The sequence below is a fragment of the Zonotrichia albicollis genome, chromosome 8 (genome assembly GCF_047830755.1).
Source record: "Zonotrichia albicollis isolate bZonAlb1 chromosome 8, bZonAlb1.hap1, whole genome shotgun sequence".
Taxonomy (NCBI): domain Eukaryota; kingdom Metazoa; phylum Chordata; class Aves; order Passeriformes; family Passerellidae; genus Zonotrichia; species Zonotrichia albicollis.
Window position 1 is genome coordinate 38,472,396 of NC_133826.1, and position 16,206 is coordinate 38,488,601.

Genomic DNA, 16,206 nt, shown 5'->3' on the forward strand with positions numbered 1-16,206 from the left:
GCTGGGAGGGGTCTGCAGGGCAGAGCTGAGCCCCCAGGGCTGGGCTGGGCTCTGGCAGCACTGGCAGGGCCCAGCCCTGGGCACAGGGAAGCAGCTGCTGGCAGGGACAGCTCCAGGCAGCAGAGCCCTGGGCAGGCAGTGGGAGGAAAGTGCCCCCAGGCTGTGCTGAGATATTTCAAGTCCTCTCCAAACACCACTATTCCATTATTATTTTTTTACAGATCCTCATGCCAAGATACCACATATGTCCAACAGCAGCGCCATCAGGCACTTCCTCCTGCTGGCATTGGCAGACACGCAGCAGCTGCAGCTCCTGCACTTCTGCCTCTTGCTGGGCATCTCCCTGGCTGCCCTCCTGGGCAACGGCCTCATCATCAGCGCCGTAGCCTGCGGTCACCACCTGCACACGCCCATGTTCTTCTTCCTGCTCAACCTGGCGCTCAGCGACCTGGGCATGATCTTCACCACTGTCCCCAAAGCCATGCACAATTCCCTCTGGGACACCAGGGATGTGTCTTACATAGGATGTGTCACACAGCTATTTTTTTTTCTCTTCTTTATTGTAGCAGAGTTTTCCCTCCTGACCATCATGTGCTATGACCGCTACGTGTCCATCTGCAAACCCCTGCATTACGGGACTCTCCTGGGCAGCAGAGCTTGTGCCCACATGGCAGCAGCTGCCTGGGCCAGTGGCCTTCTCTGTGCTCTGCTGCACACGGCCAATACATTTTCCCTGCCCCTGTGCCATGGCAATGCCCTGGGCCAGTTCTTTTGTGAAATCCCACAGATCCTCAAGCTCTCCTGCTCCAAATCCTACCTCAGGGAACTGGGGCTTCTTGCTGTTAGTGCCTGTTTGGTATTTGGCTGTTTTGTGTTCATGGTTTTCTCCTATGTGCAGATCTTCAGGACTGTGCTGAGGATCCCCTCTGAGCAGGGACGGCACAAAGCCTTTTCCACCTGCCTTCCTCACCTCACTGTGGTGTCCCTGTTTGTAAGCACTGCATTACTTGCCTACCTGAAGCCCCTCTCCATCTCCTCCCTATCCCTGGATCTGGCCCTTTCAGTTCTGTACTCGGTGGTTACTCCAGCTCTGAACCCCTTCATCTACAGCCTGAGGAACCAGGAGCTCAAGGCTGCAGTGTGGAGACTGATGACTGGATGCTTTCTGAAACATTAAACAGCTGGCCAATTTCTGCAAATCACTTGCAATAAAAGTCATCTTTGATACTTCTTGTTGGTTTCATCTTGCAGGTTCTTTTGCTTTTTGTTAGTATTGTCCACAAAGAAATGTCATTTTTTGTGCCATTTCTCATTTTGTGTCTCTCCGCCGTCCCTGTAGTCACAGACTCTGTCAATGAAGGGCTGCACTCTTGGTGGCTTTAAAGCAACTAAAGGATCTCCTAGCAGTGTTTTCTGCAGAGATGCCCTGTTGTTGCCTTCTCTGGAACTGCAGCAGCAATGTCTCTGTGCAGAGCTGGGGGCAGATTAGTGCTGGCACAGCAACTCTGCTCCTGCTGGCCACACCATTCCTGATCCAGGACAGGATCCATTGGTGTTCTTGGCCACCTGGGCACACTGCTGGCTCATGTCCAGCCTGCTGTCCATCAGTCCCTGCAGGTCCCTTTCTGCCTGGCTGCTGTCCAGCCACTCTGTCCCCAGCTTGTAGTACTGGGACCAAATAGCAGGGCCTGGCACTTGGTTTTTTTAAAACTCACCTTGTTGGGTTCATCCTCTGGATCCAGCCAATGAAGGTCCCTGTGCAGACCACTCCTATGTTCCCTCAGATCAAAACTCACATCCAGCTTGGTGACATCTGCAAAGATATCCTTGGTTCCTTGGGGCCCCTCAGTGTCACAATGGCCTCTTGGTCACATCAGGCCCTGCACTGTCACACTGGTCTCCTTGGTTCCATGGGGCCCCAGAATGTGACAATGGACTCCTTGGTTCCATGAGGCATCACAGTGTCACAATCTTGTCATTGGTCCTGCAGTTTCACAGTGGCCCCTTGCTTCCATGGGGCCCCATGGTGTCACAATGGCCCCATGGTCACATGAGGTCCCACACTGTCACCATGGTCTCTGTGGTTCTACAAGTCCATCAGTGACACAATGGACTCCTTGTTTCCATGAGGCCACACAGTGTCACAACATCCTTTCAGATTCCTTGAAGCTCCATCGTGTCACAGTGGCCCCTTGGTTACAGAGGATCCTGCAGTGTCACAATGTCCCCTTGGTTCCATGATGTCCCGCAGTGTCAGAACAGCTCCTTGGTTCCACTGGGCCCTGGAGTCTCCCAGTGGTCTCCTTGGGTTTGCAGTGTCAAAATGGTGAAACCCCTTGGTTACACAAGGTCCTGCAGTGTCACAATGGCCTCTGTGGCTCCACGAGGACCCAGAGTGTCACGGTGCACTCCCTGAGTCCATTTAGCCCCAGAGCATAACAGTGGACCCCTGGTTCTGTGGTGCTGCATGGTGTCACCATGGTCCTCTTTGTTCCATGAGGCACTGCAGTGTCACAATGGCCCGAGAGTTTCCCAATCATCAGAGAATGACAGAATCAAATAGGCTGGATGGGATCATCAAGTCCAACCAATGCCCTAATACTGCCTTGTCACCCAGACCATGCCACTAAGTGCCACTGGAGAGGGACAGTGACTCTGCCACCTCCCCTCTGATCAGCACATTCCAGTTCCCACTCATCCTTTCTGTGAAGAACTTCTTCCTCTTGTCCAGCCTGAACCTCCCCTGGTGCAGCTTAAGGCTGTGTCTTCTTGTCCTGCCCTCCAGCAGATCCACACTCACACCCAGCTTGGTGCCATCTGCAATTTGTGCATGGTGGACTCGATCCCCTCACCCAGATCATCAGTGAAGATATTAAACTGGACTGGGCCCAGCACAGACCCCTGGGGGCACCACCAGTGCCTGGACACCAGCTGGGTGCAGTACCATCCCCACCACTCTCTGGGCCCAGCCTCCAGCCAGCTCTTAAATCTCCCAGCAAGGAAGGAACCTGCCCAAGCCGTGGGCTGCAGCTTTTCCAGGGAATGCTGTCAGAGACAGTGTCAAAGGCTTTGCTGAATTCCAGGTACACAACGTCCACAGCCTTTTCCACATCCACAGGTGGGTCACCTGGTCATAAAAGGAGACCAGGTTGGTCAGGAAGGACCTGCCACCCCTAAATCCACACTGGCTGGCTCTGATCCCTCGGCCTCCTGTGGGCACCCTGTGGTGGCACTCAGGGTGATCTGTTCCATAACCTTGCTGGGCACCCAGGTCAGGCTGACAGGCCTGGAGTTCCCCAACTCCTCCTTCCAGCCCTTCTTGGGGATGGGCTCACATTGGCACTTCCAGTCCTCTGGGAGCTCCCTGCTGAGCCAGCCCTGATGGTAAATGATGGAGAGCAGCTTGGGAGCTCATCCACAGCTCCCTCATCCCCCTAGGATGGATCCCATCTGATCCCATACACCTGTGGGCATCTGAGTGGCTCAGCAGGTCCCCAGCTACTTCCTCCTGGATTACACAGGCTGTTCTGCTCCCTGTGCCCATCTACCAGCTCAGGAGAACACTTGTCCTGAGGACAACCTGTCCTAATATTGAAAATTGAGGCAAACAATGTGTTAAGTAGCTCAGCCTTTTCCTTATCTTTAGTTACTATATTCTCCACTGCATCCAATAAAGAGTGGAGGTTCTTCTTCTCCATTCTTTTGCTATATTTTTTTTAATAAAAACTCTTATTTTTCTTTACAGAAGCCACTAGATTAAGTTCTAATGGACCTTTAACCTCTCTAATCTTCTTTCTGTATAATCTAACGACATCTTTAAACACTTCCTGAGCTGCTGGTCCTTTTTCTCTCTGAGTTCCCACAAAGGCTCCATGCCCTGCCAGGCCAGTAATTTTCCTCACCTGCTCATCTTTTGCCATGCTGGGACAGGCTGCTCCTTCCCCCTTAAGATTACTTTGTTGAAATGTGTCCGTCCTGGATCCCTTTGTTTTTAGGGATGTTTCCCTTAAAAAAATCAGTACCTGATTTGGTACTCCCCAAATCAGCATCCTAAATAGGCCAAAGTCTGCCCTTCCTAATTCCAGTGCAGAAGTTTTGTTGCTGCCCCTCCTTCTTTCACAGAACATTGAAAACTTGATATTCCATGGTCACTGTGCCCCTGGCAGCTCTAAGCCCCACATCTGCCACCAGCCCTTCTCTGTTTGTGAACAGCAGCAGACAGAGCTTTCCTTGGCAGTGGGAGTGTTACCAAAAATTGTGTAAAACAGAAAACTCCTTAACACGAGAGTAGCATTAAGAAGCAGCATTCTTTATTCAGCTGGATGCATGGGGGGAGCTCCTCCCAAAGCCGTGCATGCTGAGTACAGGAAAGTTTCTGTTTATATTCTGTATTTTGCACACATATTCATTTATTGTCCTGGACTAAACATATATATAATGATCATTTCCCCAAAATAATTAACACATTTCCCCTCCCCTTTACCCATGTGTTCTTCTGTCCTGGGGGTCTCTCTGGTGGTCCCTGGTGGTCGTGGAGCCCAATGTTCCAGCAGGATGCTGAGGCCGGTGAACTTCCAGTTCCCCTTCTCACACAATGGGCATTGTGTGGTTTCCATAGGCCTGGGGCTGTGGAGAACAAGCTCCAGGTGTCAGCTCAGCTGGTGGAGACAATTTATCATCTGGGAACATTAGGTCACAGAGTGGACTATAACATGATAGAGTGGGTTAGGTGAGGTCATTGAGAAGCTATTGCATCACAGACTGCCTCTGTGACATCACACAGCTGGCTGTGACATCAGAGACCATCTGTGTGACATTAGAGAATTGGCTGTGACATCAGAGACCATCTGTGTGACATTAGAGACTGGGCTGTGACAGCATAGAGCAGGCTGTGACATCCCAGAGGGGCTGTGTGACATCCCAGCAGGGCTGTGTCAGGTCACTGGGTTGGTCACTCCACCCCAGCTCCCCCTCACAGTTGCTCCCAACAAGTCCAATGCTGTTCATGCCCAGAAGGGTCCCTGTCCCCCGGGATCCTCCCGGCCCACCTGGAGCCACAGCCTCCACCAAAGGATGTTCCACAGGATCCACCCCAGAGCCTGACATAGGGACAAGGGGCCAGGGTTGTGTGACCAGGACAGCAAGGACGGGGATTATCCAGGTCACTGTGGCCGGGTTTGGTTCCCCAGGGCAGGAAAGATGTCTGGCAGCTGGAGCAGGGTCTGGGAAGGGCCTCCAAGGTGGGGCTGGAGCCCTTGGGCTGTGGGCAGAGGCTGAGGGAGCTGGGCTGGTCCAGCCTGGAGCAGGGAAGGCTGAGGAGCTCCTCATCCCAGCCTGGCAGTGCCAGCCAGGAGGGGATGGAGAACACAGAGCCAGGCTCTTCACAGGGAGCTGGGGGGAGACAAGAGCCAATGGGTAGAAGGGGAAAGAGGGGAGATCAGCCAGGGCATGAGGAGATGAAATGAGTCAGGCTGACTTCAGCATTTCCTCAACATGAAAAGCAGCCTGACCTCTGTTCTCCATCCACCACTGAAAATTTTGCAAATTAGGAATTGATTGAGCTGTTTTGCACCCACTCCAGGAGGAGAATCCTGATACAATAACTTAATTGTGTTTATATCTATTACCACATTTGTCTAAAATTACATTTAGTATGGAAATCACCTGTGGATGGTGCACTCATCAGACACTGCTGGGACATTGCACATGGCTCAGGGAAGAGTGTGATTGTTATTAAATTGTGTCCTGTTCGACTATGGTCTGTTGGCCATGAAGAGAAACTTTCTATGCCTCTGAGTCTCATCAGTTCCTGACCCCCAAAGGACACAAACCTGATCAGTGCTGGTTCCCCCTCCAGTGGTGGCACTTGGACCTCCCTCCACCCCAGAGCAGAGCTCCCTTGTCCCAGAAAGTCCCAGGCAATGCAGGGATGAAGGAGACAGAACAGGCTGTGAGGATCAGGGGCAGGGCAGGGCCAGGGATTTGGGGTGGTTGTGAGCCCGGGGCAGGACCCGGCCCTTGGCCTTGGTGAACCTCATCCCATTGTCCTGGGCCCCTGGATGGCTCCAGCCTGGCCAGATCCCTCTGCAGAGCTTCCTGTCCTCCAGCACAGCCACACTGCCACCAGCTTGGGCTCACCTGGGAACTGACTGAGAGCACCCTCGATAACCTTGTCTAGATCAACAATAAAGAGATTGAACTCACCTGGCTCCAGTCCTGAGCCCTGGGGACACCCCTGGATGTGACTCCATTCCTTAGCTGCTCTGAGTGCCAGGGATCGAATGAGGGAAATGGTGGTGTGATAAATGAATAGGATTCATGCCAACAATGGTAACTATTGTTTTGCGGAGAAAAGAAGAAACCTCACAACTTTATAAAAGTTGTAAAGCTCGGTATGTTTATTTACGGCGCTGGACACACACGGAGAAAAATTCTCCTCAAAAGGCATGCATACCCCTGAAAATTTCAGACCTCCTTTTATCCCCCTTCCAAATGCATATGCATACACTTTCACAATAAGTTCATACATATTCATGACACTTAGCACCAGTTCTTCTTTATCAAAGGAATTTCTAGGTCAGGGCAAATTGACCTCGTGGTCTTTTCTGTTTTTCTTTCTCTGTCTCCTTGCTGTCTCGGCATGCGAGCTTTTCCTTCAGCTTTGGCCGTTTGACTTTTCACCGTTGTTAGACACTTCACCTAATTCAGGATGGATCCCTACTCTGTCTCATTCCCCCCTTTCCTAGGAAATAAGTAAATTCTTTTACTTAATGAAAACTTTCATGACAATAAGTGTCTTTTAATGCTTCACTATGTATGTTTGATAAAGAGGTTAGTACAGCCATTCGTTGTAGTATTCTCCAGTTCCAAATTAACAATGTAATAGATAATCCTAAGCTTATCCCAGCTAATATTAGTAAAACTACAATAGGGTGGCACAACTTATTAAAGATTCCATTTGCAGTTGGTGACTACCCAAAGATAACATCTCACCCGTGATGATCCATATTTTATTTTTTGTAGAACTCTGGTTATCTCCTTTGTATCATGTTGGACAGTAATTAAGGTTTTCTTTCCACTTTCTCGGATTTCTTTCAAGACTTCTAATAGGTCTTGGTGCTTAATTAATTGTTTTACCAATGTAAGGTTCACCCCAATAGGGGTAGGTAGTAGTCTGTGATACACTGTGTAATTGGCTGTAATCAGCTGGTGGGATGTTACTGGTACCAAATACGAAAAATCACACCCAATAATCTTAACAAAATTACAAATACAGAGATTAGAATGGTTTCTACTAGACAGAATAACGTCATTGCTATCAATTTGTACAGCAGCACAAGCAGTTCTCAAACATACACCCTTTTCCAGTATATACGAGCACAGTTTTCTGGTCAGTGACTGGATGAATTTCAAAGTGGCAAATACTCTGTTCAGTGTCCAAACACATCTTGAGCATTAACAGTATTGCTTTCACAAATGAATCCCATTTGTTCTCTAGTAATGCAGGATTCTAAGTTTACTGTCTGCTACTTTTCATTCATCTTTTCGTGCCCACACTCTATGTTCTGAAGGATAGAGTGTTGTTTTTCATGGTTTAATCCTAGGGCAATGATGGGATGGATAACATAAACAGTGGCATTACGTATGGTAAGCACAAAGGCAGTGGCCACATTAGAAACAGGATCATAGGTGAAATTCACCATAGTCCACCAGGATTAAAACTTCCTTTCGAAATCAATTGCATTATCCCATTCAATTTTCTGAATTTCAGCTGGAAAATTACCTTCACTCCTTTCCTATATGATCAGAGCTGCTGTTGCTTGTATCCATAACTGTGCTTGTATACAACCGAAAGATAAAGACACATTATCTTGAACTATACTAAGTGCTTCTACTATCAATTTGTGGTCTTGGTCCCCGGCCTTTTCATACTTCTTTACTTTGGCAGTACTTTTGAAATCTGTCACTGGCTAGTTCCTAATGCCAATAGAGATTGCTATAAAGGCTGCTTCAATTTTGTTAGGCTACCTGCTGCAGCAGCCAGTTTATTCATCAGTACTTCTGAATCAATTCCATTTAAAAGTCCTAATCTTGTTCCTAATATGCCAGTTAGATGTTTGTTATGGGGAACAGGAACTGCTTTCTGTCCATGACCATCCCTCCCTGCCAGAGGGATGTGCTGGGCTCACACTGCAAATTCAGACACACTTCACAAGTGTATCTGACAGAGGTTTAGGTCATACTTGAGGCAGATGTTTGTTCTGAAATGTAGAGACCTCAGGGAATCTAACTTCTCCCTCCCCCTCCAAAGCACTTGATTTCCCAGATGTGTGGCAAGCAGGAATGTCTCTCCTGGTCTACAAAACCTCACCCACCTTGCCCTTAGCTAAGATCAAGCTGTGGACTGTGTTCAGGGCAGAAGATAATGGAGGGGAAATCTTGAGAGAAGAGCCTAAATTCATTGCAGTGCCTCAGAAGAGACTGGGATCAGGTTTCTGCTACTTGAAACACTCAGCACAAAAGTGATGCTCAAAATCTTACAGCCTGCTGCTGAGCTCTGAGGGGGTCTCTCTCTCTACCTCTTTTAAGCAGAACCTAACCGCCTCAGACTGGGACAATCACTGATCCAAATCTCAGTAGGAAAAGGGATAGCTATAAATAAGGAAAATCACCTTCCTTGCTTGGGTTGATTTACCACCTGCAGTTCAGCACCCTTTACCAGCCATTGCCTGGGGGTTCAGCCAACCAGTTTGGAAAATGACTTAAGGAAACTGATTTCTTGGTGTTCCTGGTTTTAGGCACCAGGAGAGCTGGCTCCTTCCTTTCTTGTCTGCTCCTGAGATATGCCTGTTTTTGTGACCATGTTGTCCAGCCCTCAAAGGAAGTTTTTAGGAAGGAGGAGCAGGCTGGTTGGATTTTTGAGATGCTAATTTGCATTATCAACTCCACACGTTTGAGAGACCATTCTGGATTGGATAATAGCTGTTGTTCAGTCACATTCTTTACTACGTTAGGTTCAAGTTTGGAGTTTGGGTAGAGTCTGAACTAGTATGGGGTGTATAAGGCCCCGCTGTGGTAAAAAGTGCAATGTCCACTTTGAATTCAAATGAAAGTCTGACAGTAACTCGAGCTCAAAGGCTGGTCACTTCTACAGGCTGTATCAGGGTGAAATTACACCAGCATCTGATTCACTTAGGTTATCACAGACTTCCTGGTGTTCATATACACCAGGGGAGGTTCAGACACTAATTACATCTGGTCTCTCATAAGCCATCCTATTGATGACCCAGCACTTTACTTTGATTTCTTCTCCTCAGATTCCTTGAAGTGTTCACAGTTCCTGTTCTTGCTATTCTTGCTCCTCACATACCTGATTCTCATGGATTACTACAGTAGATATGTTTAAATCTTTTATCTCAGAGGGTTTTCACATGGATAGTATACTGATTAAATGCCAGGGACCAAGGCCATTCAGCATTGCTTTGGGTAGAGGTACTCTCTAGTTCTAAAACTTCAGTTATAATTCCATACAAAACAATTCTGTACACTAAAGTATGAGCTACTCCCGACCGCAATATACTCATTTTGCCCGAATAAGTTTTAGTCTCAGTTCATTGTCTCCTGGTGTCACTCCTGAAGGGGCTTCTGGGCCTTCTTCACCCGAGAGTGATGGATCTAGCATTCTGCTCCTTGATTTTGATTGCAGTGAAGGTGGTGAGAGGTACTTGCAGTGGTCTCTCCCACTGTGGTTCCGAAGTCTTCTCTGTAAGAGACTTAACATATACATCATCCCCAGGCTATCTAACTCCCTGCTCCGAGTTCCAGCCACAAGTTTCTCAATTACTCTGAGCCGTTTGCTTAATGCCACCATGTAAGTGGACATTCTGGACATTCCCCTTGTATTCTATTGTCTTCTATAAGGCATTCCAAAAGGATTCAGCATTCCTTTAGCTCAAAAGGTTTAGTTTGAATTTGCAATAGTGCTAGTGGAAGAGCTTCTTGCCCCAGTCTTATGATTTGCTGCTTAATCAAATGATTAATTCTCTCCCCCTGGCCACTTGATTGGGGGCGGTATGGGGTGTGAAGTTCTTAATCTATGCCCAGATGGCTACTAATTTGTTGCACTATTAAAAATGAAAGGTGATTCTTTATCTGAGGATATTGTGGCTGGAACTCTGAAGCGTGGTATTATCTCTTGTAAAAATGATCTGGTCACCTCTTGAGCTTTGACAGTTCTGGTGGGGAATGTTTCTGGCCACCCTGAAAATGTATCTATTAATACCAGTAAATACTGATACCCCCCTTTCCTTGGGAATTCTGAAAAGTTGATTTGCCGCTGCTGTACAGGCCCATGGCCTCTCCCAGTCTGACCGAGTTTTGGCCCAGGGGGTATTTTGAGGTTAGTCTGGAAGCGAGGATCACATTATCGGCTCACCTGAGTGATAGTGGTATTTAAATTCCTGACAACAATACAACAATTCTTTCAATCAGATGTGTGTTCTAGAAAGCCTGTGGGAATTACTACTTCAAAGTCAACACTTCATTCCAATGCAGTCTGTATCACTCGCAGCCTTGGTCATTTCGAGAAAGGAGCCACACTCTATAAAAGGCTTTAACTAGTTAGGCCCTAGTGTGTTTTCTAGTGCCCTTCCTTCACTAGTAACCACGAAAATGGGAAGGGATTACTAGCTCTCTTTCAATGGTAGCCCACCCCTGGCAGCTGTACGTCTCTTTTGATTAGTATTATTGTATTATGGCTTACCTTCAAGGAAAATCTGTACCTCACCCTTTGCTGCTTTCTTTGCCTCTCCATCTGCCAGCTCATTTCTTTCCTCCAATTTTAAGCTCACTCTCTGGTGTGCCTTAATATGCTTTTTCAGGTAGCTGAACTACTTCCAGCAGCTGGATTGTCTCTTCTTTCCCTGTGAGGTCAGCAGTCCCCTCTCCTTCCAGATGGCTCCATGCGCATGCACAACTCTGAATGCCTTTTGCTGTTTCTAAGGCATGGGTCCATGCATTTATCTCAGCCTTCTGTGCAGAGATACCTGTTGGTAAGGGTCCAGACTCTATTACCTCTCTGCAGGTAGTCACTGTGAACTTTGCAATGTCGCTTTCTTGTCAGTGAACCAGGTCTCTGCATCGTCCAAAGGAGTGTCCTTTAAGTCTGGGCGGCTGGAGTAGGTAGCTTCAATGGTCTCTAGGCAATCATGGTGTACTGCTTCTCCTTGATTCCAAAAAGAGAAAAGAAGCTGGGTTGACAATATTAGTCACCACTATCTCGACATCATCTTGCTCTACCATGATGGCCTGGTATTTCAGAAACCTCTCTGGTGAAAGCCACTGGCCACCCTTTATTTCCAGTACTGCGGATGCTGTGTGGGATACTAGCACAGTCATTTTTGTCCCAGGGTAAACTTGTGTGCCTCTTGAATGTTCAGCACAACTGCTGCTACAGCTCTGAGGCAACCTGGCCATCCTTTGGCTGTTGCATCTAGTTGCTTAGAGAAGTAAGCAACTGCCCTCCGGTATGGACCCAAGTCCTGAGCCAATATTCCCAGGGCAATTCCTTGCGTGGAAAAATAGAAAGAATGCTTTACTTACATCTGGAAGTTTCAAAGCTGGAGCCGACATGAGGGGACTCTCTAGCTGGTGAAAGGCCTGTGTGGCGTCTCTTGTCCACTGGAGATCACAGTTCCCATTGGCAATAAGAGCATAGAGGGGTCTGGCGAACAGTCCATAATTATAAACCCACAGCTGGCACCACCCTGCCATGCCTAAGAAGGTTTGGAGTTCTTTCGTTGTCTGGGGTTCAGGGTTTGGCATAGGGCTTCCCTGCCTTAAAGTCTGCTGCTCAGCACTCACTTCTTACTCCAGGTAGATTACCTTCTGTTTCACTACCTGTGCCTTTTTCTTTGAGACTCTGCAGCCTTGGAGTCCTAGGAAATTCAAAAGGCTTACCGTCCAGGCTTCTCTCGCTTCCCTCGTCTGAGTGGCTACTAGAAGATCATCTATGTACTGCAACAGCCTCCTTTCCTCTTGTGGAGCTTCCCAGGACTCTGGGTCTTTGCAAGCTGTTCTCCACTCGAAGTGGAGAATTTTGAAGCCTTCAGGCACATGGGCTATGTGAGCTTGTGTTTGAATGCAAAAATTTTCTGGCTGGCTTCGTGGATAGGGAGGCAAAAGAAGGCATCTCTTAGGCCTAAAACAGTGAACCAGGTTAGCTCAGGTGTTAAACAAGTTAGTAAGGTCTATGGATTTGCTACCACAGGGTACAAATTCTGTGTTATCTTATTGACAGCCCTTAATCCAGTACTATCAGTTATTGGACTGATTCCTTCCTTACCTTCCCTTTGAGGGTACTACTCAGTTCTCACTGGTTGTGTTCTTTCATTAAGCTTGATGTGGGAGCATCCCATGGGGGAGCATCTTTCACTCTCCCTGGTGCAGCAGAGGCCCATACCCTTGAAAACACTTATTTACTTATTCTAATATCTCCTTACTAATGTCTTTCTTAATTTCAGTGTCTGTTAATATTAAGCCTAACATCTTTATATTATTTGCCTCCAGGGTAACCTTTCTCATTTGAGAATGTTTAGCAAATTGAGCGAATTGTACAAAAGCTTTTAGGTGCACATAGTACACATGTTACTTTAAAGGTTTGCAAAAGTATGCCTTCTCAGACTGGCCAGTTGTTCATTCCCCACACTACAACATAAACATTCTCCACAGGTACTAAAGCTTTATTTAAAACTGAATATATGACCCTTGTGCCGACAAAATTCTTCCCTTTTGGGGAGGTCATCTTTACCCTTCCTCCCTTACCTTGGGAGGAGCCTTTAGCAAATCACATGTACTCATTTTGTGAACTGTGATTGCTTTGCATTTCAGCATGATAATCCTTGCCTGATTTCATATGTTGCTATCTTATGCTGCATGCTGAACAACATGTTTGATTTGCTTTCTCTTTGCCTTGTTTTCCTTTTCAAGGGCCAAGACCAGAGAGCGGTCTGATCTCACAGTCTCTTTGTCACTCTGGGTGATTTCTTAAAACAAAAGACATTTCAGCATACAAAAACTCTATCCCATTTTTCTTCCTATTAGAACAGCAAAACTAGTGTTTCTCATAAACACTGCACTGCAATAATACTTGCACACTCAGCTTTTGCTCACAGGCCATTCCCATGTTCCCTGGGGAGACGGGGCAGCCAGAGCTGTCCCTGTGCCCAGGGCACAGCCACTGTCACCTCACACAGCCTGCTAGCCTCTTGATGTACCAAAGGCTCCCCGAAATTGCCCACAAAGGCAGGCTATTCTGTTTGTTACAGAGAACTTTAAATCCTTACAGCAGGTTGTTTCCAGTAAAGACTTACTGCAGTTCCAACTGAAGTCTCATAAATTTCATAAGTCTCATTAACTAATTAATCTCATCCATCTCTTCTATATAAACTCTGTTTTACAAAATATCAGTCTTTTCTAGTTCTCTTCTTGCACAATCTAATTAAGCACTGTGTCTACTTACACTTGTTTTACTGCTTTGCAAAAAGGCTGTGCTAGTCACAGCCGAAACTTTGATATGCCCACAGACACAGACACACATGTGCAACCCCCCCTTTTTATCCCAAATTCACTAGAGCCAAGGCTTAAATTGCTGTGAGGGGGAGAATTCTTGGAATTCCTTTAACTCGCTTTATCGTGGTTAAGCATAAAGAACCGTACTATAGTTCTCCTATGTAAAATGCTACTCTTGTTGCAACAAAATCTTAAAATCTCCACAAACACCACTATACAATCTGAGAATCAAATTACCACAATGCAGCGGAAGAAATCACCACACAAAATCACTGGGAAAGGGCATATTTCTCAAAGTGCTCACTTTCCTCAACACAACACAGCACACCATAATTCGGCATTTACTTACATCAATTTTCCTGGACAAAATCAAAATAACAGCACACAGTCTAGAGATCAAGTCCAAACATCCAAGGCAAAGGAACTCTCTGAGCTCATACTCACAGTTAAAATGTATCAAATCTACATAAATCACTACATTCAAACACAATAAATACCATCACTGACATTCCTCCACTCGCTTCTCCGCAGGGCACTTCTCTCCCTGCCCCCGCAGCCTGCTGCAGCTGGTGCCTCAGGCCTCACTCGGCTGCTTCAAACACGGAGAGTACTGACCCCCCGCACTGTAGGGCACTGTAGATTTACTCTGTTTTATACACCATACACTTATCACCTGCACGATCACAAACACAGTGCACTGACCACACACATTAACCATACAGCAACACAGTGTCCGGACATCACACACACACACAAACAAAACACACACGGGCTCACCAGTTCTGCTCTATCAGAACTACGAATCTCCAATACACACATACACAGGTTTACCCGGCTCACCCCCAGAGCCACTAGCGGTCTGCCCTATCAGAACGACGAACCCCGTCTCTAATACAGCTGCTCTGTCAGCTGAACCCAGACATCTCTGGGTCGTTTACTCCCTTGCTCTCCTTCCTACCCCCGGGGGCCCCTCAGTACATACCGTATCTTCCTCCGCAGGCCAGCGGGTCGTTGTCTGTCCTCGCAGGTGGCAAGTTGAGACAAGTGGAGCCCCACCAGGAAAAAAATCCTGGGGCGCGCCTTGGAGGTCCGTCTATACCCCCCTGCCCCCGCGGGGACAGAGAACTCCTGCCTGGCTCGCCATAATGTTTTGCGGAGAAAAGAAGAAACCTCACAACTTTATAAAAGTTGTAAAGCTCGGTATGTTTATTTACGGCGCCGGACGCACACGGAGAAAATCCTCCTAAAAAGGCATGCGTACCCCTGAAAATTTCAGACCTCCTTTTATCCCCCTTCCAAACGCATATGCATACAGTTTCACAATAAGTTCATACATATTCATCCCGCATGACATTTGGCACCAGTTCTCCTTTATCAAAGGAATTTCTAGGTCGGGGCAAATTGACCTCGTGGCCTTTTCTGTTTTTCTTTCTCTGTCTCCTTGCTGTCTCGGCATACGAGTTTTTCCTTCAGCTTTGGCCTCACAGACTTTTCACCGTTGTTAGACACTTCACCTAATTCAGGATGGATCCCTACTCTGTCTCAGTTGAAGCCCATTGCAGGCAGAGCCTCCTGCTCCAGCAGGAACTGCCTTTCCTGTGCCATGAGCAGGGCAGGTCCAGCTGCAGGAAAAGCCCCAGGCCAGCCCCAGCACAGGGAAGGGCTTGGGCACAAGGGCAGAGTGCCGTGCTGGGAGCTGTGCCAGGGAGAGCCTGAGGCACCAAAGGCACCTTGTTTGAGAGAATTGTTTCGGGGATGGGGGTTAGGGCTTGTGTGTCCAGCTTGGCACAGCCCAGGCAGGGCTTTCCCAGCCACATTCAACACTCCATTTCCCAGCTGGAGCCGCTGGTGCCTCTGAGTTGTGCTGCCCCAGCCCCAGGGACGCTCTCCTTGTCTGCCAATTCCCCCACGGTCTCTGGGCAGGGATGGTCTCAGTGGGGGCTGCTGACATCCTCAGCACCTTGGAGGCTGCTGCTGAATTTTCCTGCTGCAGAGGCTTGTTCAGCCTTCAGCTCTTCAGTGCAGGAATTCAGTGTCCCAGGGCTCATCAACATTCAGAATACCTTAACAAGCCAAGACTCTGGGAATAATTTGATTTTAATTTTCAAATCTCTTGTGGTTAATTGGACAGATCTCAGTAGTACATCTAAAGTGAATGCAATATATTTAAAAAGACAGTCACAAAACATTTTTTAAAGTCCTCCTCAGTTTTTTTTTTCCTGTTAATTCATTGATATGTGCAATCTCCAATTGACACTGAATCTAAGTATGGCTCCAGGGGCTTGTTCAGCCTTCAGCTCTTCAGTGCAGGAATTCAGTGCCCCCAGGGCTCATTAACATTCAGAACAGCTTAACAAGCCAAGCCTCTGGGGATAATTTGACTTCAGTTTCTAAATCTTGTGTGGTTAATAAGAGAGATTTCAGAAGTGCATTCAACTGAATATGATCTATTTTAAAAGACAGTGAGAAAAGATTTTTTAGGTCCTGTTTATGTTTTTCTTGTTTCCTCTGTAAATAGCAATCTCCAATTGACACTGAATCCATGTACCTCCTCATGCAGTTGGAATAGATATGAAAATCAAGACCCTTCATGACTGACAATCAATCAGACTCTGTCCCTACCCCCACCCCACCATT

The 16,206-nt window shown here is 47.3% G+C and overlaps 1 protein-coding gene across 1 annotated transcript; it reads left to right on the forward strand.

Annotated features, from left to right (window-relative positions):
* The first annotated feature begins 589 nt into the window (after positions 1 to 589).
* On the forward strand, positions 590 to 1,177 carry LOC141729786 (olfactory receptor 14J1-like). Its single transcript, XM_074545512.1, has one exon. The coding sequence runs from the start codon at positions 590 to 592 to the stop codon at positions 1,175 to 1,177; it is 588 nt and encodes a 195-aa protein (XP_074401613.1).
* The last annotated feature ends 15,029 nt before the right edge of the window (positions 1,178 to 16,206 follow it).

What these genes read in the sequence shown, in the direction of transcription:
- LOC141729786 (XM_074545512.1), top strand. Translation starts at nt 590, where the DNA reads ATGTGCTATGACCGCTACGTGTCCATCTGCAAACCCCTGCATTACGGG.